The 25,683-nt window shown below is 48.0% G+C and overlaps 1 protein-coding gene across 5 annotated transcripts; it reads right to left on the reverse strand.

The window, feature by feature from the left end:
- Positions 1 to 378: 378 nt before the first annotated feature.
- On the reverse strand, positions 379 to 25,683 carry ARHGAP1 (Rho GTPase activating protein 1). 5 transcript variants are annotated; one of them, XM_072337202.1, is made up of 14 exons: positions 25,573 to 25,683; positions 21,494 to 21,677; positions 20,897 to 20,989; positions 15,695 to 15,724; positions 10,766 to 10,853; positions 10,418 to 10,549; positions 9,844 to 9,930; positions 9,134 to 9,232; positions 8,343 to 8,450; positions 7,069 to 7,145; positions 6,580 to 6,657; positions 5,889 to 6,017; positions 5,565 to 5,668; positions 379 to 4,639 (listed from the first exon to the last, which is right to left on the reverse strand). In XM_072337202.1, exons 2-14 carry the CDS (start codon positions 21,630 to 21,632, stop codon positions 4,460 to 4,462), a joined length of 1,344 nt encoding a protein of 447 aa, XP_072193303.1. In that variant the 5' UTR covers positions 21,633 to 21,677; positions 25,573 to 25,683; the 3' UTR covers positions 379 to 4,459. The 5 variants fall into 5 exon arrangements, with proteins under 5 accessions (XP_072193303.1, XP_072193304.1, XP_072193305.1 ...); XM_072337203.1 differs by lacking the exon at positions 25,573 to 25,683 and adding an exon at positions 25,248 to 25,410; XM_072337204.1 differs by lacking the exon at positions 25,573 to 25,683 and adding an exon at positions 21,890 to 22,028.

Consider the following 25,683-nt stretch of genomic DNA (forward strand, 5'->3'; position numbering starts at 1 on the left):
GCCATGCTGAATAATGCCGACATAAGGAAGGGGAACTGGCAACACTGGAAAGCTCTTAGACAGCACGAGCCATACATAACACACAGTAACCACTGAAAAGCAGCACACGTGTAGAAACAAATGTTAACATCAGAACCAACATATTCAGACTACAAAGCATGTGGCCAGGGCTCCTGGGGGTGTGGTTTTAGCTCCAGTGCTCTCTGCTCTCCTACCCTCACGTGCAGTATTTATTCCCTTTGTTGTTATGCTGCACTAATCACCTTGTGCCTTTCTACTAGCCAAGAAGGGTTCCCAATGTAACCAGGAATTAAGCATATGTAGAGCAAGGAGCGGAGTCCTGCCCACAGCCTATTGTACATTAAGGAGTTAGTGACCCATATTTATTTATCCATTTTTATTGAAATACAAAAAGTGCAAACTGTGAAATACAGGATTGGTGCCGATTAGAAGGAACTAAACAATGTGAACCAATACCACTGTGAAACCCCAGCCCTGCACCTGATAAACGTCAACAGAAAAGAAGGCAGGGAACAACAGCAACAAAAGCGATGCCAAATACTTTGCACAGGGGCCCCTGTGTGTGAAACAGGAGCCAAACTGGCCCTTAGCTCTCTGTCAGACGAGCAGACGTTGCCACAAGGCGTTCAGATAGCCCCAGCCCCCTCTGCACCAGCCACAAGCTCTGGTGTCACTGTTCAACCTGGGTCAGAGAGCGACACGGGGCCATGAAGACAGCACTAGGTATTAACAGAGGGAAAGGAGCTAGGTGCTAAAAAGCAGAGGGTTGGAACAGAACCATTTTTCCACCTCCAAAAGGAAAAATGTCTGATCACTGACTTGAAAGACGAGGGAGGAGACCCTCGGGCAGCTCGACAGAAAGAAGGAAAATGCCACAGATCAGCACCCTACGCAGACCCCATCCCCCAGGATCAGCAGGGCCCGCACCCTGCCAGCCCGGCTCCTTGTGCCTGGGCAGATGCAGCTGTGCACAGCCGCCCACTGGCAGAGGCTGTGGGCAGACCTAGTTCCTTGCTCAGGTCACACAAGGGATATCTCAATAGAAGGCATTTAAGGGAGCAAAAAGCAGAAGCAAAAGCAGCCCTGGTTATTGTGCCTGCTCCAGGGCCCCCAGCAGCTCCAGCACGAGGAGCAGCAATCAAAAGGGGATATTTACACTGGGTCCCTTCCAGGATTTGCAAGCACTTTCCCACCATGAGCGGCAGCAGCTTCCTGAACACTCTCCAGATCTGCTCCCTGCAGGCACTGAACTGGAGCAGGCTGTTATCCCTGCCTGCAGGAGATGCACCAGGCTCCGTTTGGCTAAAAAAGGAAACGTTAGAGAATTCACTAAAAAAAGAGAGGAGAAAGAAAAAGAAACAGCACCCACCAAACAAACTCCGTGCACAACAGGTACAACCACAGAATCGCCAAGGTTGGAAAAGACCTACAAGATCATCCAGTCCAACCGTCTGCCTAGCACCAACAGTTTCCACTAGAGCATGTCAACAACTAAATGTTCCTTGAACAGCTCAGGGTCAGTGTTACAACTAGCAACCGACCCCCAGCTCATTACAGCCTCCCTTCAGGAAGCTATAGAGAGCAATGAGGTCTCCCCTGAGCCTCCTCCAGACTGAACAATCCCAGCTCCCTCAGCCGCTCCTCATACAGCCTGTGCTCCAGACCCCGCACCAGCTTTGTTGCCCTTCTTTGAACACGCTCCAGGGTTTCAATGTCTTTCTTGCAGTGAGGGCCCAAAACTGGACACAGTACTCAAGGTGCAGCCGCACCAGCACTGAATTCAGAGTGACAATCACTTCCCTGCCCCTGCCGACAACACTGTTTCTGCTACAAGCCAGGATGCCATCGGCCTTCTTGGCCACCTGTGCACACTGCTGGCTCGTGTTCAGCCAAGACACTTGCAGCAACCTGCTCTCCCCACGGAGCACAGCTAAGCTCCCAGCACTGCTCCTGGCTACTGGGCAGGGAATGGCACTTGTTCCTCCAGAGCCTCCCTGCCAAGGGATGTGCAGCTGCACGCAGGGCCCAGGCCTTGTGCCACAGCACACAAGCACATCCCATCCCAAGCTCCTGGCCTTGAGTTCACTTCTCCCTGGAGAAATCGGCTGGGTTTGCCTTTCTTCCAGGGAGTGGCAAGCACGGCCAGCATCAACTGCAGACAGAGCCGGAGCACTGGTCTCTCCCCACTCTAAAGCTGGGGAGCAGGGTGTCTGCATGGACAAAGCACTGGATGCTGAGCACTGGGCTCTTTCAGCCTTCCCCTTCCTCCCAGTATGCCCAGGAAGCCTCAGCTCCTAAAGCAAGCACTGCAGTAGGTGCACCTCTTTCCCCACTGTCCATCTGCAGATGACTACTGCACAGCAAATCAGTGCTGCTCACTTATTCCAACAGAGATCAAAGGTGAGCTGGGAGCCCACTATCTTTACCTCCAAAACTTGGTTACTGCTGTGAACAGTTTAGGCCAAAACAGTATGTGTGCATCTCTTGGCTAAATAGGAAAGACTCCTACTCTCAGAGGAGGGAGAATAAGCAGTCTCGCAGCTTCCACAGAATAAAGTCCCCTCGTATCTAGAAAGGATCAGGCCCAGCCCTGTCCTAGAACATCTCTTGTTCCAACCTTAGCAGCGCTCAGTTTCTTGCTCACTATTTCCACCCACAAGCTGCCGTGCCTCCTCCAAGCCAGCTGCTAGACCCTCACTGCCCTGCCAGGCTTCCTGTGTTCACACCCATCCCTGTTCCACAGCGTAGCAGGAATAGCAACTTCCATCATCCTTGCAGCAGATGTCACTTATTTTGATTGCAGTTGGAACAACAAATTTGATCAGGCTAAAATGCTACAAAAATGTAAATTCTGTTCAGCATCCAGTAGCTTTAAAAAAAAAGAAGAGTTCTGTTTGGTCCAAAACATTTGACCCTGTGGCCAAATACAGCACAAAGCAGGACTGGCCCAGGCAGGCAGGGCACAGAAGATAAGGGTGTAACACACCAGAGAAATAAGGCTAGAAGCTCCCCATGAACACCCCATCAGGCCCAGGCTAAGGAGAGGGATCTCTTCTAGCTCAGGTATGACGTGCACGCTACAACCCCAAACCAACAGTGATGCCCTGCTTTGGGAAGGCAACAGGCACGTCCAGCCCTAAGCCTGCCTTGCAGACAATCCGATTTCTCCAGGCATGCCCAGAGCATACAGGATACACCAGATGAGGCTTCCATGGGAGGATGGAAGGGAAAGGAACTGAGGAGAGAAGGCGAATCCCTCAGCAAGGAATAGCTGATCCCTCACAGCTTTGGCACACGATTGCTCAGTACCTGGGCAGAAGCTTGTAAACCAGGCCTGGTGCACTCCAGGGTGAGGTGGAGCAGAGCCTAGACCTCCCCCTAAGGCCACACTCACTGTTACATTGTGCAAGAAAGTTCTGCTCAAACTTAACCAACCAAGGCAGTCTGTGTCAGCACAGATGTGCGTGCCTGAAGGAATAGAAGAGGCTTCGTGTTGCTTCCAGAGGGAAAGGCAGTGATCTTCATAGTTTCAGCACTCCTTTGCCACCATTACACCTTCTTGCAATTCAGACTCCCATCTATGAAAGGGCCCCAATTAGAACCCAAGCACAGCCAGGCCTGATATGCACCTTCCGAACCAGGCTGGAAATACTGCGGGCTGGATAGAAACACCTGAGCTGGGTAACTACAGGAGGAACCCCAGCAAAAGCTGAAGAGTAGCTGGCATGGGTGACCCCCAATTTAGGGCTAAATTGAGCTTCTGTGCATTGCAGTCTGGCAGGTCTATACAGCCCATGTGCTGTGGAACCCATCCTTCTCACTTGCCTGCCAAAAGCTTGTGGCTAAAGTGGTGTTTGCAAGTGCAGGACAAGTACCAAAAGCACAAGGACTGCCTGCTCCACTCAGTGTTTCAGATGCCCCTGGGGAAAGGCAGGATGTGTTCAGTGCAGAAAAATGGCACCGACAGCAAGAATATCTCTACCACACACCCAGCAAGTCTTGCCGGAGCCCTGATAGACCAGCTGAAACAAGGGGAGTGAGATGGGGCTGCTGGGAGTTTAAACAAACAAACAAAAAAGATCTTTGCTGAGGAAGGGACAAGGAGGGCAGAAAAACCATATGTGAGGGAAGAAGGAAAGGATGGCTGGACATCTTATAGGGCAACAGTCTGGTGATGAGCCCTGGAGGAGCTGCACAGACTGGCAGGTGGGGCAGGACTCCACACAGTAGCTGGAAGACCAGCTCCCATCCCCATCTGGAGCAGCAGTCTCCTGCTTGCTTACTTACGCTTTCACCACCATCTCCACAGCCCTCATTCTGCTCATCACCCAGGAGATCAACAGTCCCTTTGTACTGGAGACAGCTTGGTCACAGCCCCAAGACAAGGTGGGAAAGGTGGGAAGGTGGGCACAGTGTGCTGGTGTGGGCTGGCTGGGAATCAGGCCTCCACATCCTCAAAGAGCTCCTTCTGGTGGTCCAGCAGGAACTTGGTAAAGGTGTTGATGGGGTTGATGGCTTTTAGGGTGATGGCTACATCTTTGGCCCACAGCAGATTTGGGCCAAACACAACTGCCAGGTTGGTGTTTGTCATCTTGTTTCTGTCACTGTGAGCAGATACCTATGGGGGAAGGAAAGAGAACATTGTGAAATCACAGAATCACAGGGGTTGGAAGGGACCTCCAGAGATCACTGAGTCCAAGCCCATGAAGCAGGCACTCTACAATAGGTCACACAGACAAGCAACCAGATGGGTCTTGAATGTCTCCATAGAAGGAGACTCCACAGTCTCTCTGGGCAACCTGTTCCAATACTCCCACACCCTTGCTGTAAAGTTCTTCCATGTGTTAGTATAGAACTTCCGTGTTCAAGTTTTAGGCCATTACTGCTTGCCCTGTTGCTACACACCACTGAGAAGAGCCTGGCCTCATCCATTTGCCTCCCATCTCCCTTTAGGTATGCTGCACAACAACACAGCAGCTGCCCTCTTCCCTCCCCAAAGCCAGAGCTGACAAGACTCTCCAGAGCAGATGGAAGGAGAGTGGCAGACAGAAGCTCAGGACTGGCTGGGGGAAACACACACAACTTGCAGCAGTCAGAAAGCAAGAAGCAACATTTTGCCATTTCCCACATCCCACTATGGCTCAGCAACCAGGCCACAGTGCCATAGGACCAGGAGCACTGTCAGCCAATATCTCTACAGATTATCACTAACTAAAATCATCTTCCCTCAGACTAGTGTCTCTAGCAACAGAAAGCAGGGTGGATCTGTGACCATTCTTCTAGTCCAGTCTTCTGCTTGGGTATTTTGCAGTTGCAACTCCACACTTTCAGCCTCACTGGTACAGACCACATTGGCTTAATGCTTGCCTGCAACTCCCAGTCATGAGACTCCATATTAGAGGAACATAAGGTAAAGAGAGGCAGTTTCTTAGCTTAAGATTCATTTCTTCTTAAAGGAAAGGACAGAGCAGGCAGTCAAGAAGCTGATGCAAGGCACTGGTAACTGAACTAAGAAACAACTTCCAAGCCTTGGAGCTGCTCACCTGCACCAGGAAGGCTGTCAGGAAACGGAGCACATGGTAGTTTTCTTCTGGCAGATTCTGAAGTGTTTTGCGAATGACATCCACACGATTCACTTCATCCACACCTAAAAAGCAAGGGAGATGGGGTAAGTAAGTCTGTAAGAAATGCTCGTCTCTCCATGGAAAAGATGAATACCTCAGCACACACTCCAACAAAGCCCAGTTTGCAACCATAGGGTATCCCATGCAGGACTGTCCCTTCCACAGCCAAGGGTGGTTTGGAAGATATCTTTGTCCTTGGCCACTGCAACATTCAGGGAAGAGCACACGCTTGTTACAACTCACTCTGGAAGCTGACAACATGGCTGTAGAGGCCAAAAGTGAGGAGGGGCTCAGGCAGCTCTCTCAAGAAGGTCTTGAGAATCACAGCAGGGAGGTGGACATCTTCATACTGTTGGAAATCTACCGGCACACCTGAGAAAGGAACACAGAGACTCAACACTCACTGGCCAAAGTAGATCTCCTCCAGACACAGAATGTGATGTGAAGGTTGTGAAGGCTGGAGCCCAGAACTAGGGAAGCCACTATTTAAAGAACATTGAGAGGGTATTGAAACACTGCGTCTTCTAACGGAGCGGAAAAATGTGCCCCGAAAACATATCCAAAGCACCGCTGAACCCAGCACTAAATCTTCAGAAAACATGAAAGAGATGACCCAGTCATCCATCTTCAGTCCTTTCAGCATAACCAGACAAATGTGGTTTATCCTATCTTAAGAAACAGGGAAACATTCCCGAGAGACAGGAAAAGGGTGGTGTAGGAAACATGAGTGTGAAGGATTACACTCTCCACAAACCAGAAGTACTGAACAGCGTCAGATGCTTCTACTTTGCAACTCAGGTCCTACCCTGATGGGCCTTCACCGAGAGGCCGATCAGAAAAGCTGAGGAGCCCCGCTGGGCTCGCTCCAACACAGCTGTAGCAGGACAGCAGGAGTCAGAGAACGAGAGGGGCTCAGCTGAGTTGGAGCACTCACCCGTGTTGTATTTTTGCTGGACCTCCCTGACAACCTGCGTGTTTGCTGATCTCCGGAAAATCCCTTCCGTTGCGAGAGCTGTAAGGTGAGAGCAGATGGAAAAGGAAGATGCGTTATGTGGCAGCCTCTAGGAATGCTATTATGAACAAGCATAACTCCATGCTGTGGGGTGTTTTGACAGCTATCAACAAATTCCTTTTTTTAACTTTTTTTTTCCCCTCACAGAACTGAAATTCTTCCTGTCTTCAGCAGCAGGCAAAGGATACAAGCAGCATTTACTACTCTTAGCCAAGTGACAGGATGGCTAACTGAAAGAAAAACACCTCCCAGGCATGAAACTGTACAATCTCTTCAAGGCTGGGTCAGGCCTTTACACCTTATCCTAGACGGCTGCTCTGCTGTGTCTGAACACACTGTGGATTAGAACAGGGAGGAGGAGAGGCCAACACCGTGGAATTAAGAAGGGCTTTGGTTTCCCCAGACACTTACCATGCTCCTGCAAATGAGCAATGGTCTCTCTGACCACCAGGGGAACAAGAGACTGGTCAGGGCTCTTCTCCCGTAGACTGTGGGAAGAGACATAAGGTTACAAAGGACTGGTCCGCCCTGCCCTGCACACAGCCCCTGAGACCTCAAGTTGCCTAAACGTGTACTAACTTTGGCTGGGATGACATAGTATCTTGCTATCTCTGTCTCCCTGGCTCTTTCATTATTCCCATCATGAGAAGTCATTCACTGAAGCAAGTCTGTGCTCATTATTTATATTTATCTGTCCTCCATAAAAATCACCACAGGCAGACACCAGGACAGTGGGGTTCCCAGAAGGTAAGGCTGCTAGTCACAAAGCAGGTGAAGAGAGTTAAACTATCTTGGTCTTTTCCCTTGTGGACAAGGGCAGATAGAAGCCGCCGCATGGCAGAATGATACATAGGATAATTTTATCTACTGCATTTCTGTAGGGGAAAAAAAGCCAACACAGTGGCTATCAGGGAACACCTAGTGATGCTGAGGCATCCACTGCCACTCTCACACTAGACAGTCCATGTACAACTTTGTGGCATGCAGATGTTCACCCCTCAGTCCACTAACAGGCTCGGGCACACAGCACCACAGGAGTGACATGAGGAAGAGTGGTGAAGCAGGGGAATGTGTTCCCAGATTGCTTCAGAGGATCTGTCTGGCCACACAATCCCGGCCCCTCCTCATTTTCCTGCTGCAAAATCACGAAGTTAAAAATACCTCCAACACTTGGGCAGTATCACTATCCCCTGCCAGCGTCTGTGTTTGCCTGCGTCACTGTGCAGGAATGGGGGCTGGAAATCAGTACAAGACTGACTACAAACGACATGGAAAAAAACTAAACAACAGATCTGCGGCTGGACCCAATAAAAATAGCACAGCCCTAAAGACACCTCATTCAGTCTCTAACAGACTTCCTTTGTTTAGACACAGCTTTTAATGGCACAAAGCTGTCCTCATGGTCCTTATTTAGCTCCTCCCTCAAAGAGCCCTAACTACAGAAACAATTTCACCCTAATTTAGATAGGATCTAGGTTCAGGCCATGGAATGAAAAGGGTGGAACTGAACTGAGTCAATCAGAATCTGGATGCAGATAGAGCTCCTCAGAAGGATGATTATAGTTTTGTAGTAAGTCCAAACTGCGAGAAAATCTACAGCCATTCCTGCAGCTCTTCAGCTATAAATACAGTGTCCTCAAAACAGATCAATCAGGGCAACAACAACAAAATTCAGAGATACTCACTGTTGGAGCGAGACTCCAAACTGCTGGTTTGGCAGCGGTGGGCGTGGGGGAGTTGGCTTCTGGGGCACTTGTGAAGGTTTCTGGAGGGATCTGAGATATTCATCATATCTGTGGCAAAACACAGGCTAGTAAAAAGCCACTTCACCTCCCAGAAAGAACACAGACCCAGCACTGCACGTGACCCACTGCTAACACATTGGTAACACCTCCAGCCTACCACAGTTGATTTCACTTAGGCACATACAGGACAGGCAGATCCGGAGCAACATTAACAAATGTAAGGCTGACAGAAAAAAAGCAGGGGAAAAGGAAGATACATATGGAATCATGAGCTGAAGCAGCTGAAGACCACAGCGCAGGTAGGAGGCTAGGGCAGCACTGTTTGTGATGAGGGACTAAGATTGTAGTGACTCTGGGAAGCCTCAAAGAGGAGCTGAACTGTGCCAAATGAGCAGAGGAAGTGCCTGACACAGCAGATACGTGCCACAAGGTCCAGGTCAGCATTAACTTCAGTAACTTGCAGAAAGCCCCTGGGGGTTGAGTGGGATGGGTGCATGAGCACGATGGGTGCTCCTGTGGAGAAGTATTTTTACTTCAAGGGCAGAATTGGGTGCTGGGATCAGAGACACACATGAAAAACAGCAGAGAGAAACAACAGTCTTTATAGCAATTTGTACTGCTCCTTCTAAAACCACTGCCTGGGTGGAATAATCCTTTCCTCCCCTTGCCTTTCACCCAGTAAAATCCCCTCTTAGAGCTCTAAACAAATGGAAGATAAGCAGCACTCTTACTTCAGCACTTGACTTGGGATCCCCAACTGTTCCAGCTTTACATATTCCTCCAGCTCACTAAGGAAGTTCACATAAAAAATCTTTCGTCCAAACTTAAAGCTGAAAAACAAGAGACAAGAAGGTTTGTGAAGAATAAAGAAATCCAGTATCTGAAAAGCAGATCTTACAGGCAAGGAGAGCAGGGGTCTCAAAGAAGCACTGATGAGGCAAGGGGGTAGGGCATGGCTGAGTAGCAGAGATGTTGTCCACGCAGCTCTCAACTCATGTATTTTACTTGGAGATGTGAAGACTTTCCAGGTCATGCTAGAAGCCCTAACAGCGGCAGCCTCCCCTGGCCCTGCGTTCCTTCCTTCTAAGCAGCAGGTGGAAATAACTACTTTTCTATTATTTTATGGAGTTAGGATTTCAGCATCAACACAACGAGTTAACAGAATTTGTACTGATGCTCTCACTTCCTTTTTTATTCTTAGCAGAATCTATAACACATTATTTCTAATTGGCTGGATAGCAAGGGAGCAGCACAGATCTGCAAAACGTTTTGTATTTCTTGTGTCTGAGTATTTTCAAGCTCAGAAACAAGAGGGGACAGCACAGGGTATGAGGTTGTAGGGCAGGCTTGATAGCCTGTGCATACATTGTGCTTCCCCAGGAATGCTCCATTATTCCCCAGCAATGTGAGCATTGGGTGAGCCTCCCGTAGTGCTTCCTACCTGATCAGAGGCTTGAAGAGAATCAGAAGAGTCTTGATGAACATGGTTGGATGCACAATATACAAGGCTTTTATGTTCTTCTTGTACCTGCCAAGAGAAGCTAAGTGAGGTGACCTTCGCTTTAAGAAGGGGGACCAACCTTTTCACAAGATTAAGACATTCTAGACGCTCTGCTCCTTTTGCATTCCACCTCAACACTCCCCAGTCACCCGTGGCCTCTGCTTTTCCATGCTTCATACTCATGTCAGGATGCCCAGCAGTCTAAGGGCACACTTGCATCATTCCAAGATTTGCCCGGGAGCAGTGACCAGCCTCACCAGGAAATAACAATTATACCACAGAGCTGACATACTTGCACTGGTTCCTGGTTCTGCTCCTTGCCTGTTGTCCTAAAAAATGCAATTTCAGAAGGAGCTGAACATCCCACAATTTACCCTGCAACAGACAAAACCCACCTCTACAACTAGTAGAAACAGGCAATAGTAAGATGTGATCACCAAGCTACCTGGGAAAAAGGGGAAAGACCTTCTGTATGAGACTACAGAGCAGCATGCTGCAGCTTTTGCCTACTCACTTGCGATCAAATTCCCTGTAGGCATCCCGCAGCCAGCTCAGGGATGGCTTGTTCTCACTAGTCAGGCCATGGTGTAGATACACCAGTGTGTAATCACTTTCCACATATTGGTCCAGGGTGAATTTCAGGTACCTGAAAACAGACAGCTCATGAACTCACTTCATACTCTGCCACAAAGGGGCTCTTCCTCCTTTTAGTGTGCCATAACAGAGGACTGTATCCTCAGCAATGGAGGTAAGCTCTTTGCAAGGACATGTCCAGATAAAGACGATACACCACATAGACCTGGCCTCAGGAATCCAGTACCTGGAAATTGCATTAACAGCAGCCTCTGGAGACACTACTCACCCCAGCAGTTTCACATGGTCGAGCTGATGACTTGGGGGCATCCGACAGGCACTGAACAAAATGACTTTCCTTCCATATTTGTCATCACCTGCAGATTAAATGTCAGAGATTACAAGAGTTTCAGAACTACGCTGTGGGCTTGACAGCAAAGGGGAAATGGAACACGGAAAACCACCATAACAAGGCAGAAGTCCAAAATGCCAAAGCTGACAGCAAAGATGAACTTGATTTTTAGCTGAGTTGTTATGGGCCTAGGATGAAAATAGAAACCTGAGCACCAAGGGCCTGGCAAACTGGCAACATGAATAAAGAACAGAGTCCATGCTTCAGCCCTGAAGGAAGAGCAAGGACTAGAAGCCAGTGTGCTTCATGGCATATACAAATGGAGGCCTGCAGTATTCAGAGCATTAATGCTGCAACGCTGTTTCTGGGGGCACTGCTCCTGTCACATGCATGCACAGGGAGGCACAGGATAACTGCCCCCTCACAGAGGCAATAACCACTACAACTGCACACAGTCCCAGAATAACTGTTCATGGTCTGGTGTGTGTATTTCTTGCTTCACCTCATGCTTCGTTCTGCACACAGAACAAAGCCACTCCATACCCTGGAAACCAAGAATTTCCCAGGAACAGGCAGCCCCAGCCACATCCCATAAAGAAGTAAGCATCATCACAAGCCTCTTCTACAGATGGATCAGGTTAGGGCTGCTGCACTCTCCAGACGGGGCTCAGCGGGAGGTGTGTGCCGCAGACAAAGCTACTGTTCACTGCTTCCTAGATTTTTCCATCCATAATGGTATTTTCCCAAAGAGCTGCGCTGAGCATTCTATGTCAAAAACCTATCAGAAAACAATCCCTATCACATTGGAGCGAAATAACCCACATGGCAACCTTATCTTAGGAGGGACATTCCCAGCCACCTCTTGAGGCTTCAGAGGCAATGAGCTGAGTTTTCCTCCAAATATGCCTTCATACATCAGCATGCTTCTACCAGCAGAGCTCTCCATCTCCATGAACAAAACCCAAGCAGGTGGGCATGGACAAGCTCAGCAGACATGCTGGGGGAACTGAGAGATTTCGATAATTAAGAATCAGGTCTGGATACACGTTCTATTGGAGAGTCCTAAATGGGCACACAATTCGATCTGCTTCCATAGAGATGACCTACTTTTTTTTAGCAGCAGTGGAGGCGACATTGTTCCTTTAGAGTGAAGAGTTCAAGTATTCCCATCTTTCTGGCTACTCACCCAGCTATGTTTTATTGTCAATCAGGAGAAGAGAGCAGTGAAAGAGCTTACCAAGGTTATGTTCAAGAATACCCACCTCCTTTTCCCATGGCACAATCATCCCATTCAAAACACAACGCAGAAAGCAGCAAGGATCTCCACTTATGCAGGACAATCCTGCAGTACATCATTACTCTTGAAAGATACCCTTTTCGCCATGCTGGCTTTATGGCATTCAGAGCATGCAGCTGTTTGTTTTAACCTTGCTTGGGCACCAGCACCCAACTATTGTCCAGCCAGACTTGCCATGCAACAACTGAGATCTCACATTAAGTGCAGAACAAACTTGAGGCTCCCAGAAATACTGCCTGTTAGCAAGAGATGACCACTTGCTGCTTCAAATAGCAGCCAGAGAATTCACATACACAGGCCATGACACTAAGAAGCCACTAACCCTTTTACCTCCATCCTGGTCAGAAGAACAGATTCTCTCTTCTTGTTCACCTCCATTTTCCAAGTTTCATTTTCAAGTCACTCACCAGACAACACAAGACAAATTTATTGATGCACGCAAGCCAGAGCCTCTACAAAGGTTAGGGACACCTGAGGCAGCACCAGGTACAGACCAGAAAAGGGCTGGTGTAGGCCATCACACTGACATACACATGCGCAGGTAAGGGGCAGTTAGGGAGCACACATGACCCAGAAAGCAGGACTAGGAGAGAGTGATGCAAGGATCATCTGGAACAACCAGATACAGCCACAGCCAGGCCACAAAACCAACATCACATTGCATATCCCACGGTAGCCCACTCTCTGCCTAGCCCAGAGTTTATTGGTAGCTTGCTATGAACTTGAGGGATGGATCAAATGCACCTAAGCTCTCTGTAACACAAAGATGAAGGCTAATAAGTGCTGAAAGGGAAGATACAGCACATTTGGACTCTTCTGCTTGTATGGCTTTGTCTAGAAGACAAAGGATCCTGCCCACATAGAGCACTAATGATGGTAGCCTCTGAGAACCTGATGAGTTTTATAGCAACGAAAGAAAATGGGTGACAGATCTGTGCAGATTGTAGCTCTGTGCTAAAGTCAGAACAGGTGCTATCTTCAGTTAAATGAGGCTGTGATTCATATTGAAGGGGATGGTCTGAAGGCCTGAAAAGAAGACTGAAGCTTGATCAAGGAAGGCTTCGGTTGTGAAGAACTGCAGCAGAGCACCACCTTACTGTGATGCTGCAGGTTGCCACACAGTTCAGCCTACTGGGCGCTGACTTCCAGACTGGATAAATCACAAGTGAGGAACCAACCAGCTTAAGCATCTTCTTCTAGAATGACATAACACTTATGGTGGGGCCTATGCAAAGTCTAGAATCTCACTGTTTTAGTAGCCTTAGTAAAAAGGTTTGGGACTCATATTAAAAGAAAAAAGCGACCATCTAGAGAGATGGCATGTTTCTCCTGGATAATTTCCAGGGCCAAGTACACTAGGAGACCATCTGCAGTCATTCGGATCACTGAAGGAGTGACCCTTTTTGCCTTCCAAATCTAAATGAATTTTTGCATGAGCACCCCATACCCATCACTGAGTTCTGGGTTTCTCTCCAGTTTTGTCACACTGAGCTCAGCCTGTCAACACAGAAACACTTAAAACAACTGAATGACCATCCTGTTTTTTCCTGACGTAAATCCGATCAGTCTGACTTCTTTAGATATACTGAAATTCAGTTCCCAACCACTGAAGACAAACAATCAGTTGTTGCAATTTATAAGCAGGAATGTAAGGCCCCCTCTGTGCATTCTCAGTTGCCAGAAGAAACTGCCTCCATGTGTCCTCTGCCACAGGCTGAACAAACCCTTACTGCATCTCATCCTTCCCAGATGCTCCATCCCTTACGCTATTTGCTCACCTGTTTGCAATATTAATCTTACAAATTTACTTTTTTTTTTCCCTACCCCTTCTTTGCACCTGCAAGTAGCTAAGGTTTCTATTGTGCACAACTGGAGACCATGAAGTAATTACTCAGCTTCTCAAGAATAGTTAACAACTAACCACAAAAGAAGCAGCTGTACACACTGGTACTCACAGAGCCAAACCATCAGAGCAGGGCCGTACTTCTAGAAGGAATGAAGACTAAATACCAAAACGAATGCTTCAGGTGGCAACCTGTATCAATGCAAATATATCAGGAGAACTTCATATTAAGGAAGCAGCGTTGTCCTGAGACAGAACTCTGCATTAAACACATCTGTGCAGCCAAAATGGAAAATACACACTTGACTTGCAAATCTTGCTTTGCACTTCTACGTGCTTCTTCTGAAAATTACCAGTCATCCTTTCTGCCATGATCTGATGTTATCAGCTTATTCAGCCAGCAACAGAACTGCAGTATGGGGACCCAGTTCATTCACCAGGTACTCGCAGCCAAGGATCCACTTTGATGGAAGATTCAAATGAGAATAAGCTGGTACTTCAATACTGACAGAATGCAGACGGATCAAATCTGACACCAAAGCTAGCGGAAAAACAACAAAGTGGGCAGTTTGGGGATGAGGAAGGGACATCACTGCAGAAATCTGGGACACTATTCCATGTTTCACAAAGCTTAGGATGCTTCGGAGCCACTGCCAGCTTAAAAACCAACAACAACCAACACCTTCTCTAATGTAATTCCAGGTTTCTGCTGAGCACAGCTGAGCAATGTTTAAGTATCATTGGTAGAGTTTTGATATCTGTTGAATTCCAAAGTGGATTTAGCCTCTCAAGAAAAGAAAGTAAAAAGCCCAAAGTGGCAGTATTTTAATACCTAGAATCTTTCACCGAGCCATTCCCAATATTTAAGCATTGCCAGAATTATAAAGCCTTATCAAGTGACTTACTGCTACAAAACAAAATTAAAAACCCTAGAGAATCAGATTAGGGAATGCAAAATGGAGGATGTCTCCATCAGAACACTGCAAACAGGGGAGAAGCATCCATATAATGAAGTGATGAGGATCAGCAATTCCATGGAAAGGCTGTACCTTTCCAAGGGTTCTGGCCTGCTGTTCAGAAACAGCAGAAAGAATTTCATAGCAGAAGAGAATTTCCTCTGCACTGAGAAGTGTGAAAACACTGGCAGCCAAATTCTTAAGGCCTGCGATTGAAGTCCAGAATATAAACAAACACTCAGCAAGCACAGAGTAGCTCAGCACAGCTTCAGACTAGAATGAGGCACAAGTTACCAAGACACTCTGCAGCCAAATGCAGAAGAAACTGATAACAGTAGATTTCACCTGGAGAATCCAAGTGTAGTGCCAGCTGCATAATGGGTGAATGCAGCCACGGGTCTAACAGAGGGAGAAGAAGCAATCCTAGGATGAACTTCTAGAGCACACATGACAACAGGGTAAGTGTTCAAACTGAGCCGGTCCAGCAGGCCACCACCAGAAGAAGAATAGAATTTACACAGAGACCGGAGAGCCCCGAAGCACCACAGGGAAAAGCCCACAGGCCAAAGTCGGTTCAGATGATTCCACTGTGCCTGAGGCAGAGGTGCAGCGCTCAGACCACAATTTGGTGCAGCCTTTGGACTCCTGAAAAGTTGCCAGCATGGCCCGAGGCTGAGCAAAGTTTGGGCTCCCTTGAGATAACCCAGCTATAGGCCACAGTCATGCTAAAGGAATACCATGATCTACAGTATCACAAAAAATCTACCTACCTGGTTGGGCCCCATCAAGTGCACCCTGGTCTGGAGGAACAGAAACAAAGTTATAGCAAGCCAAGTTTTGCACTCTTTCCCAGAAAGTAATCTTGAGTATGAAGTCTCAGTATGCAGTGAGACTGACACTGGGATGCATTTACTTGCTGTCTTGCAGCAGTTAAACCCCTTCCACTTTATCTTTCCCACAAGTTCCTCTTCTCTCCTGAGCAACCATATCTACAAAGTAGAGGTGGTTACTGTCATCCATGACAGCTGGTTCTCTTGCTTCAAACTGCAACAAATTCAGTACAGCCATGGTCCAGTCTCTGGCCCTTATAAGCTATAGTTACACTCCCTTCACCAACAAAATGGCGACTTTTAAAAGGGTTTAATGCTACTAATTCTTTCCCTCAAGGTCCTGCAAAGAACCACAGAAGTGTGCAGCAGAAAGCATCCCCCTGTATAAATAACAAGCCCAACAGCCCATTTGGAAAGAAGCCCAAACTCACTAATAAGAATATAAGGACACTTTAGAAGTACAACACTGTGTTCAAAACAAAACTTTTCATTAGATACTGAATTAAAAAAAAAAAGAGAGAGAGAGAGAGAGAGAGAAACTGCCAATTTGCCAATTAGAGGTGAAAAAAATGGGTTTCTCTGGGAAGGGAGAAGGCTATGGAAGTATTTATTGCCATCCCTGGATCCTTCCCATCACCAGCTACACATACTCTACAGACCCAAATGGAACTATTGGCACAGAAGGCTGAGCTGAGCAGAGCCCTAAAGAGAAACTCTCTGTTCTGTTGATCCCCCTTAGAAACTTAACATTCTCTTAGAAACTCTGCTCCCATGATCTCACATCTCAAAATATGGGGCTTTCTTTGGATGGGCCCAATTCTACAGAAGCAGCACATCATTCTGTATTATACAGAGGTACTCTTTATAAAGTTAGAGCCATAAGCTACAACCATATACAGCAGAACTGCAAGTGTCCTGTGCTAATGGAGCCAAAAAGAACGCACCATACCAGAAGGGAAAGGATCCTTGTTAGTAGATCCCTTTGCTGAGTACACTGGCCACCAAGAGCATGCTGCAACAAACTCCCGACATCAGCTTTGCCTGCAGCTTCTGCCTTTGCCTGCTTAGTGCAACAGTAGCTAATGTGACCCAAGTTTAGATTTTATCTCCCCAGGTCAGTCACCAACAGCAATAGCAAATGATCAGCACTAGTTACAACTTGGGTACCTGCAGCCAACAGCCAACTACAGTGCTTTTCAGGTAGGTTTGGTAACATGCACCAAGAAAGACATTCTCTGCAGTCTCACAACATTCAAGAAGGTACGCTCCCTGGACTCCACCTCGCTTCCCCACCTCACAAGCAGGTCTTACTACACACTAGCATCGAGCCTTCTCTGCAAGGACAGTCCTATGGCTACCAATTTAATGGTATGAGGAAGCAAGATTTCCTACAAGCCTAGCAAATACACGCTCTAAGCTTCTGTAAGGCCTTGAGGGCACTGGGTAGAGACTATGCAGCTGATAGCAATGGTCTCCTGACAACTGCTGCATCATCTCCAGCTCCAGAGCAGCAGAAAATTCATCTGCCAACTCCACGTTAAGTTCCAATCTTCCTTACAAAAAAGGAAGAAAACAACTTTTATAAAAAAATGGGAATCCTGACGCACCTCATACAGGTTTGCCTATTGACTGCAAAGGTGGCAGACCAGCACTTCTGACTGGGCAGAAGAACGAGGAAGGAATGCGTTAGAACAATCCAAATGTCTGCCCACACATCCCAGATTTCAAGTAGGAACACCTTCAGACTGTTATTAACTACCTGCCGTATTCCTGCAATTCAGCCTCTGCTGAAATTCAAGGCCAAGCTTACATCACACTAGTTTGCCTCAGCCTTAAGCAGACGGAAGCAGAACCTCTGCCACAGAAGAATCTGCATTAGGAAACAAAAACTCTCATCAGGAGTTTGGGATAGCTCATCAACAGCCTTCAACCAGAAGCCTGTGCTTCCTCCAAACGCTGTGTGCTCTAAGGGAAAAAAAACACTTTGCAGAAGTGGTTTGTGCGGTGAAACTGAGCCACCTCCACTCCGATGTTCAGCCACATGCAAAGACAAATTTATCTGCTCACAAAAAGGCAACTCAAAATCAGTGAGAGCACAAGCACACGCAGTCCTCACATGGCCTCCCTAAGGCGCTCCATAAACAGACACCTGAAGGCTGAAGTCTGAAAGGATAGGCAAAGAGTTGCAGCTCTTTCCTTCAGAAAAGCTCTATATCCCAGAAGCAACAGAAGCTTGCCCAAAACTAAAATCTTCATAGATTCAGAACTGTGCCACTGTCATCCCTTGGAACCAAGGTCTGGGAGCTTTTTGCTCTGTCTTCCTGTAACACACCACTGCTAGGGATAGCAATGCCATGCCAGCAACTTGCAGGGCAACAAACAGCCTCTTACAAGGAAGATCCCAGCCCCCAAGAAGAGATGGGAGCACAGAGCACGAAGGGAGCTTCCATGGAACTGCTGCACTATTTTGAAGCACAGAAAAAAAACACCACATTTCTCTGGAAAACTCTGCAAAATGTTTTTGAATCATTTTTTTCCCCCTTAAGGCCAGATAGTTACGATATTCAAACGCAGCATGACTTGCACTGAGTCATAAATTAAAGTCAGATACAAAATGAGTGGGTTCAAAACAGTATTTTTGTTTTGTTTATGAACATTGAGCATCATCCCACAACAAGCAATTACTGCTCTGACCACACAGGATAACCCTGGGATCTCAGCCTGAGGATGGGAACCCGCCTTCTGCTCTTGTCTCAAAATAGCATCAGCACCCAGAATCCATTTCAGGGAAAGCACAAACAGAATGAGCCATATGCCTTCTGCTCTACAGTGTAAAACAGGGAAGGACACAGAAGAGAAAGCGAATAAAACAGCACAATGGATAAAACTGCCCTTCATCTGCAGCCCTTTGCCAATATTTACAAAAGAACTGGGGTGGAGCCACTTGGTTTCAGGCTTAGCGTGGCAAATGTTCACTGCAGCTAAAAGTGCTGACAAGCACAACTTGTTAGTACAGCCAGATCCAAACAGTTCCATTTCAATCCTCCTGTGAGATTTTTGACTCCTCGGGCTGCTTCTGAATGGATTTTTCCAGATTTTCCCAGATCGCTCACTTCCAGTGACAGCCCAAAGAACATTACGCTGTCTGATTCTCTGAACTGTCAATGTTATTAATTACTGACCAAGAAAACAGAACAAACTGCTTCACCTCAGAACCCAGATTGCAATTCCAGACCCTTCAATCCACTTTACAGTTCTCACTTCCGGGAGATGAAACAGCAGTGAGTCTCACAAACCAGGTGCCAGCAAATCCCCTACCCAGGGCTGTGTTTCTTTACTTAAGTAAGGCTCTGCACCACATTCTATGGGGAAAACTATCATACATTTTCAGATAAACCAGCTCTGGTGAGAAGTGGCCCCTAACAGCCAACACCTGATGGGTCTTTCAGATGCTTTTGTGCTACACAGAGACACAAAGCCAGAGAACTCACTAGAAACACAAATTCAAACCACCATGGAGAAGAGAGCAGCCATCATAGCTCCCCAAAGCCCTTCGAGGAAGTGAGGAAATTCTTCCTGCTTGTGCTAGACATCTGTGACAAATGGCTGCTTTCCAACAGCCAGTGAGATGCATCTCCCTTGCAGCAACACTCTATTCAGAGCTCTTGTAAAACAACCGTTGAATGGTTACCTTAGAACAGATATCCCACAGAAAGACTGGTGCTCATATCAGGAGGCAGCCCACAAAGTGTATCCTTCTAAGAGCTGATGACATTCCATTCTTATCAACGTCTGTGATCTAAGCACTCTGCTAAGCTCTTGGGTTTTGCCTGGGGTGAACAACAGTATTATTTAACCCACTAGCTCCCAGAGTTTAGAAACCGTTTCCTCTGTCATTTACATTACAATCCAGACATTACCAGTGAAGTGGCAGGAGTCCACACATCTGTTCCTTCCCAATTTCAGCAGCAGGAAGACCAGTCCAGATTCAGGTTAATTCCTATCCTGACAGCCAGCCCATGGAAAGGGTTACTAATATATCTGCAAATCAAAGCACTTGTAGAAAAACTGGAAGACACACCGGCTCCAACATTAAATGCCTGTCATCCAGCAACAAAGACGCAGAGGGAGACAAAGAAGGGTGAGGTTTTAAGTTCGCCATTATCCTTTGTAACATGAGAGGACAATAGAAAGAAACCTCATTCTAATGAGGGCCAAAGAAAGACTGATATCAGGACAACACATGCCAAGGTAAGCTGCCCACAAACATTTCCCATCTGATCAAGCCCTTCTGCAGAACAACCCTTGATCAGAAGGACTCAGGCTTGTGCCTCTGCTTCTCTGCAAATTCATATCTGGGGCAAGAACCAAGGTGCAGAGAAATAACAAGAGAAAGGGGATGAGGTAGCTGCAGTTGGTCAAGTAGGAAGTGTGTCAAGTCCCAACAGGTTGAAGAAGCTTTTTTTCTTAAATAAGGAATGCAAGACAAACTAGAATAATCCTTCTTCTCAGACTTACCATAGCAAACTGAAAACTATCTCCAGCTGTCTTTCTCCTGGAGGTCCCAGTACGAAATTACCGAGGACTAGTGCAATTAAAATAATACTGGTAAGACAACCATACAGAAGAAATAAGAACACTCATGATTCTGAGTGATCACCTCCTTACTTGCATTGAGCCTTGGGCCTCTTCCCCGTTTTTCAGCTCTCTAAAATATGCCATGTGTAGACAGGATGGCAAGCCCTGGCCATTCAGATACAATAGAGCTTCCAGACCTACTCAGTCAGCTGAGGAAGCTCATAACTGTGCTGCATAACTAGGTAATTTCTGCGACATTATCAATAGAATCCACATCCTGTGCTCAGGGCCATGCCTAAAACAAATCAGCAAAAGCAACCAAGTCCTACTAATAATGTAATCAAGACAACGAGGCTCAAGAAAGAATGCAAGTTTAACCAAGGTCAATGGAAAACTAAAACTTATTGCAAACAGTCAAGAAGTTTGATGCTCCTTTTCTTTATGATGCCAGCTGTCATCACCACGTGGCCGTGGCAGACGCTCCCACCACTATATTAGAAAAGAGCCCTCCTCAGCTTAGCTGCAAAGATATCAAAGGAGAAAACAGGGAGAAAAGACCATTACCTGCTACTTCCACAATGTGGTGCCTGGCAATATCATAGTAGGGATCATCCCAACGCAGGTGAGTGACAGCCTCAGGGGAGCCTTTGGAGTCATCTGCACAAAACATATGGAATAACCACTTAAAAGAATGGATCTGGATTGTCTGTTCTATGTGTCCTTGAGCTAGTTTCCCTGACCTCCTTGGGCAACAGTTCACCACACAGTAATTGAATGGATTCATACGGGTTTGAAGAACCGGGCTCTAAAAGCCTGTCTCCCACATGGAAGCTCAAGACCCTTCCACCTAGGCAGATGAAACTATCCTGCAAGAGACCGTAAGAGATGATATTTCAGGGTTTACAGTGCATCTATGCTGCCACCACTAAAGCACAGTCAGTGCCACAACTGAGAACAGCATATTCACACCAGCCGGCCTTGAACTTTTAGCACTGTTCAATGGAAGAGCTAATCCACTTGGGTGTGGTGCAATGGAAACGCACCTATAAAGCTTTCAGGAGAAGCTGGGACATTCTACATATGTAGATGCAACCACAATGTTGCAGGAGAAACAGCTCTTTTTTGGCCTAAACCCAGACCCCAAACAAGAAGGATACTGACCTGATTTGGGAAAAGCAGGGTCTTCATCTGCTGGCCAATTCTTATCGTCTATAGAGGCCAGTTTGAGCTGGCTGAGGGACTGGTTGGTATCATCCAAGTTCAGGTCATCCTGAAGCTCTGAGAGTGGGTCTGCAGCCATGGTCTCCAAATATTGCAGATTATTTTGCAGCGTCTAAAACGAGGACTGCAGAGATCACTGGGTGAGACACAGAGATCACAAGTTTCCATCCCCAAAAAACCTCTCCTCACTGATTTTTCCCAAAGCCTTCTTTATCTTTACCTAGCCAGAGACCATGTTCCCCTCCCCCTCTTCCTCCTCCAAGCCAGGAGCGCTGACATATGTCAGATTCTTTTGTGTCAGTTCCTATCAAAAGCACATCAGGAGCCTACACTAACCCTCTCTCAGTGAGTCTGTTTGACCACAGCTGTGTCCAAATTAGTTTCTCTCCTGAAACCAGAGCAGCAGCAAGATGCCGAGGAAGGTGACAGGCTATGCCAGCCCCTGCCCAATACACTCGCTGCAGCTAAGAGCTCCCCTCCCTCTGACAAGCTGGCACCAAGCCCAGCTGTTTCCATAGCTGGCCCAGCGCTGGAAGCTTTCCCAGGAATCACCCCCCTTCTCCCCATAAGGGAGGGTCAGAGCTCTCAGCAACACCAAAGCGGGTGCTTCAATGTGCTGGGATCTGCACACAGAAGCAAAAAGCTCAGAGCTTCTTAAAGCAGGATTCTGTAGGCTAGTAAGACAGAGAGAACAATACACATAACACCCTATTCTCCTTCAGCATCACCCAGCAAATACTTCTGCTGAACCACTGCAAAAGTATGGAAATCATTGCTTCAATTTAAAGTCCTACTGCTCAAATGAGTATTTTTCACCAAACTTGCCATACTACTAAGGATAACAAGGAGTTAAGTGGGTCCAAGAAACAAACAACTGTGTTCTCTCTTGCAAATATTTCTCGCCCTAACTTGGAGCAGCAGCGTGTCAAACCCAGAAGAGAAGTAGCACAACACAGGGCACCTCCTAAGGGCACCGATCCTCAGGGAAGACCCCCAGGAAACAACTGGCAGCCATTAACGTCAGCCTGTTGGAAACCAGCAAGGAAACTCGGGACAGGACAGATATGCTGACCTGGACTACTCAAACAGACCCAAGTCAGCATCACCACATGGACAGTAATTCAACAGCCAGCAGGCAGCAAGCCAAGAGGAACTGTAGGAACACAAAATGATACCTTGCATCAGCAAGATTCCCTGTAACATTGCTGCTCTGACAGGCTTGTGCTTGTTTCGCCTTACGAGGGGAGCAAAGAGCTAAACGATGATCTGAGGAGGCACACTGACTTTGTGTGGAAAGAAGATAATCACAGTAAAGCCATTTCCTTTAGCAGAATGGAGGGGACAAGAATATATTGCATCTTCCATCTCTAGAGCTTGACTGTGTGTATCTATCCAGAGAAAATGATTGAGCCCTGGGGACACGACCTGCAAGAGACCAAGCACTGGAAGGTGTCACAGCCATGTTCAGGGCAACACTCAAGACCAAGCTTGGTGTATTTTGACAGAAAAGGAAATGGAACAGTTACCATTTGTCCCTTCCCCACAGACTACTCCAAAAGCTTACCTCCTGTCCTCCCTTATCTCTTACTCACCAGTTTACAACCGGTTTTCACTTCTCTCAGGCTCCCAGAGGGCAAGGGGCCTTGCTAAGCAAATGAAATTAGATTCCCAAAATATGAAAGAGCAAGATGCATCTGGGCAGTGGATGGTCAAGGCTGTATGGCAAACACACAGGGTCTGACCTCTGCAGCCAAGCAGAGGCCCAAGCAAGGCCATTCACTGCCCTCCTGCAAGGACTGAGAGCTGCCTGACCTCTCTGCTCTCAGAGGAGCAGAGAGCAAGAAATCGGGTTCTTCTGAACCATGAGCTCATGCCAGAACCACGCAGCAACAGGGCCAAATGACAAGCAACTCCCCACCCCTAGCAACTGCTCTGATTTCTATGGTAACGCGAGGCACCGATCCCTATGACTCAGTGAGCTAAAATCATTCCCACTGCAGCTCAGCAGCCCCACCGCCCAGCCCTGCACAGGGCATGATTAATGCAGCTCTCAATCACTCCTCACTCCAGTGGGCAGAGGCCCTACCTACCTTCAGCTGCTGCCATCCACTGACCCAGGGAGATGCCCTCTATACCAAGCTCTTGAGGATGCCCTGTATAACAGTGCCCCCCCCTAAGCAGCCTTGATGCCCTTAAGGACCAAATCCAAACCTTCCCACAGAAGAGTGATAGTACTGCCACAGGGCCAGCAAGACACCAAGTTTCCCTGCCTCTCACTACAAGGACCACAACTTGGCTTCAGAGACAACTGGCAGCACATCTCCAGTGCTGTAAGCGTTGGCTATTTGACAGCACTGGCAGACTTCCCCTTTGGCACACTCCTACAATTAACGCTAGTGTGGCACCACGAGGAAGAAGGAGGTCACCAGTTCCACACCAGGCAGAGCTAAGTGGGTACGCTCCTGCCCAAACCTGCCTTCCCCCTTTGAAGGCAGAGTGGGCTCCCCAGGTACCTCCTTGCACTGTTCACTAGCAGGCAGGCAGCTCTGTTCCTCAACAATAGGTCAGCACCTCATGGCAGTTAATGGCAGGAGAACCCAGAGAAGACCTCTTAGATTTCAGGTTCTGCTTATGAAGCAGACTGTAGGCCCCAGGGACCATCAGAGGGCTTTCTGCAGAATTTCCCCTGCCCTTTCCCACTGGTGCAGAAGACAGAAGCACACAGTTTCTCACATCACAGCGACTCAGAAAAACACGGCACTCTGAGTGCCCAGGAACTGATGGGCACTGAGAAGATCCAGAGGTGAGAGCTGGGAGGTAAGAAACTAAGCGTGGAACTGAAGCCAGGACAGCCCTTATGCTAAGATCCTCACAAGTCTACATACTTCATTTTCTGACAGAGTGGCTGCATGCGATTTTTTCCATCTCCTCAAAACGAGCCATAAGCAGGATCTGCCACTGACTGGGATGTCCGTCCTGCATCAGTATAAGGGCCAAACAGCAGTCAGAGAACAGCACTTTGCCAGGCGTAACAGAGTCTAAGAATGTCGCATTTAATAGAGAAACTGCATGACAAGATGCAAAGCATACAACCTGCACAGCCAATCAAAACACAAGGACAATTATGATCCCAGATTTAAAAAGTTAAAAGCCCACTTAAACATTTCAAAACAGAAGAATCACCCTTGGCGTCAGAAGCACTTCTCCAAAGAGCCAACTGCTCCCATTCCTCCCAACTGCTCTCTGCTCCTCTCCGGGTCGCTCTCAGCACTCGCTAAGCCACGTGCTTTGCTCTCCAGCCAGAAAAAAAGGACTTTTTTTGCTGGCAGAGCTGTGGTGCAGCACAGCACGTTGTGCAGGAGGGAACCGTCAGCCCTCTACAATACAACCTTCACACCGATTCTGAGCGGGACGCTCCTTAAGACAAAATCCAGCTGCGCCGCACTGACACAGAGAGAAGCCCGGTACCCCCTAACAAAGCAACGCTCCAACCAAGAAGGAGCCCCGCTCCGGTGCTGCCGTTATTTTTCTGACCCTGCTGCCACCTGCAACTCCCGCCGGTTTCACTTCAGCTGCAGAAATGTCTCCTTCCGTACGCATCCAACTAATCCCCGCACCGCGCTACACTCTGCACAGCAAACACGGCCCGGTAACGCACCCCAGTAATGAAAACATCAGGAATAACAACTCTTACAAGGTACGGCCCCACGGGAGGGCTCCTCTCCGCACTGCAAAGCAGAAGTCACTCAGCAAGAGACCCCAGGTGTTCCCGGCTTCCACAAGACAAAGACCCGAGGCCGACTCTCGCCGGGCACACGGCCGTGCAAGTAGCCCGTTTCAGGCTCCCAAGCGGGGCCACTTCCCGCCCAGCCCTCCGGCTCCTCCCCCTCCCCAGCAGCCCGGCTCGGCCCGGCCCTCCCTGGCCCCGCCGCCTCCCCGCACAGGACGGTCCCGCTCACACCGGCCTACAGGACTCGGTGCTCCGAGCCGCGTCGCCCACCCCCCTCCGCCTCCGGTACCTGCGGCCTCCTCCTCGCCCGGCCCCTCCGCCAGGCCCCTCCGGCATCCGCCTCCCGCCGGAAGCGCTGCCCGTCGCCGGGGAAACGCCGCCCCGCCTTCCGCGGGACTCC

The sequence above is a fragment of the Excalfactoria chinensis genome, chromosome 5 (assembly GCF_039878825.1).
Source record: "Excalfactoria chinensis isolate bCotChi1 chromosome 5, bCotChi1.hap2, whole genome shotgun sequence".
NCBI lineage: Eukaryota > Metazoa > Chordata > Aves > Galliformes > Phasianidae > Excalfactoria > Excalfactoria chinensis.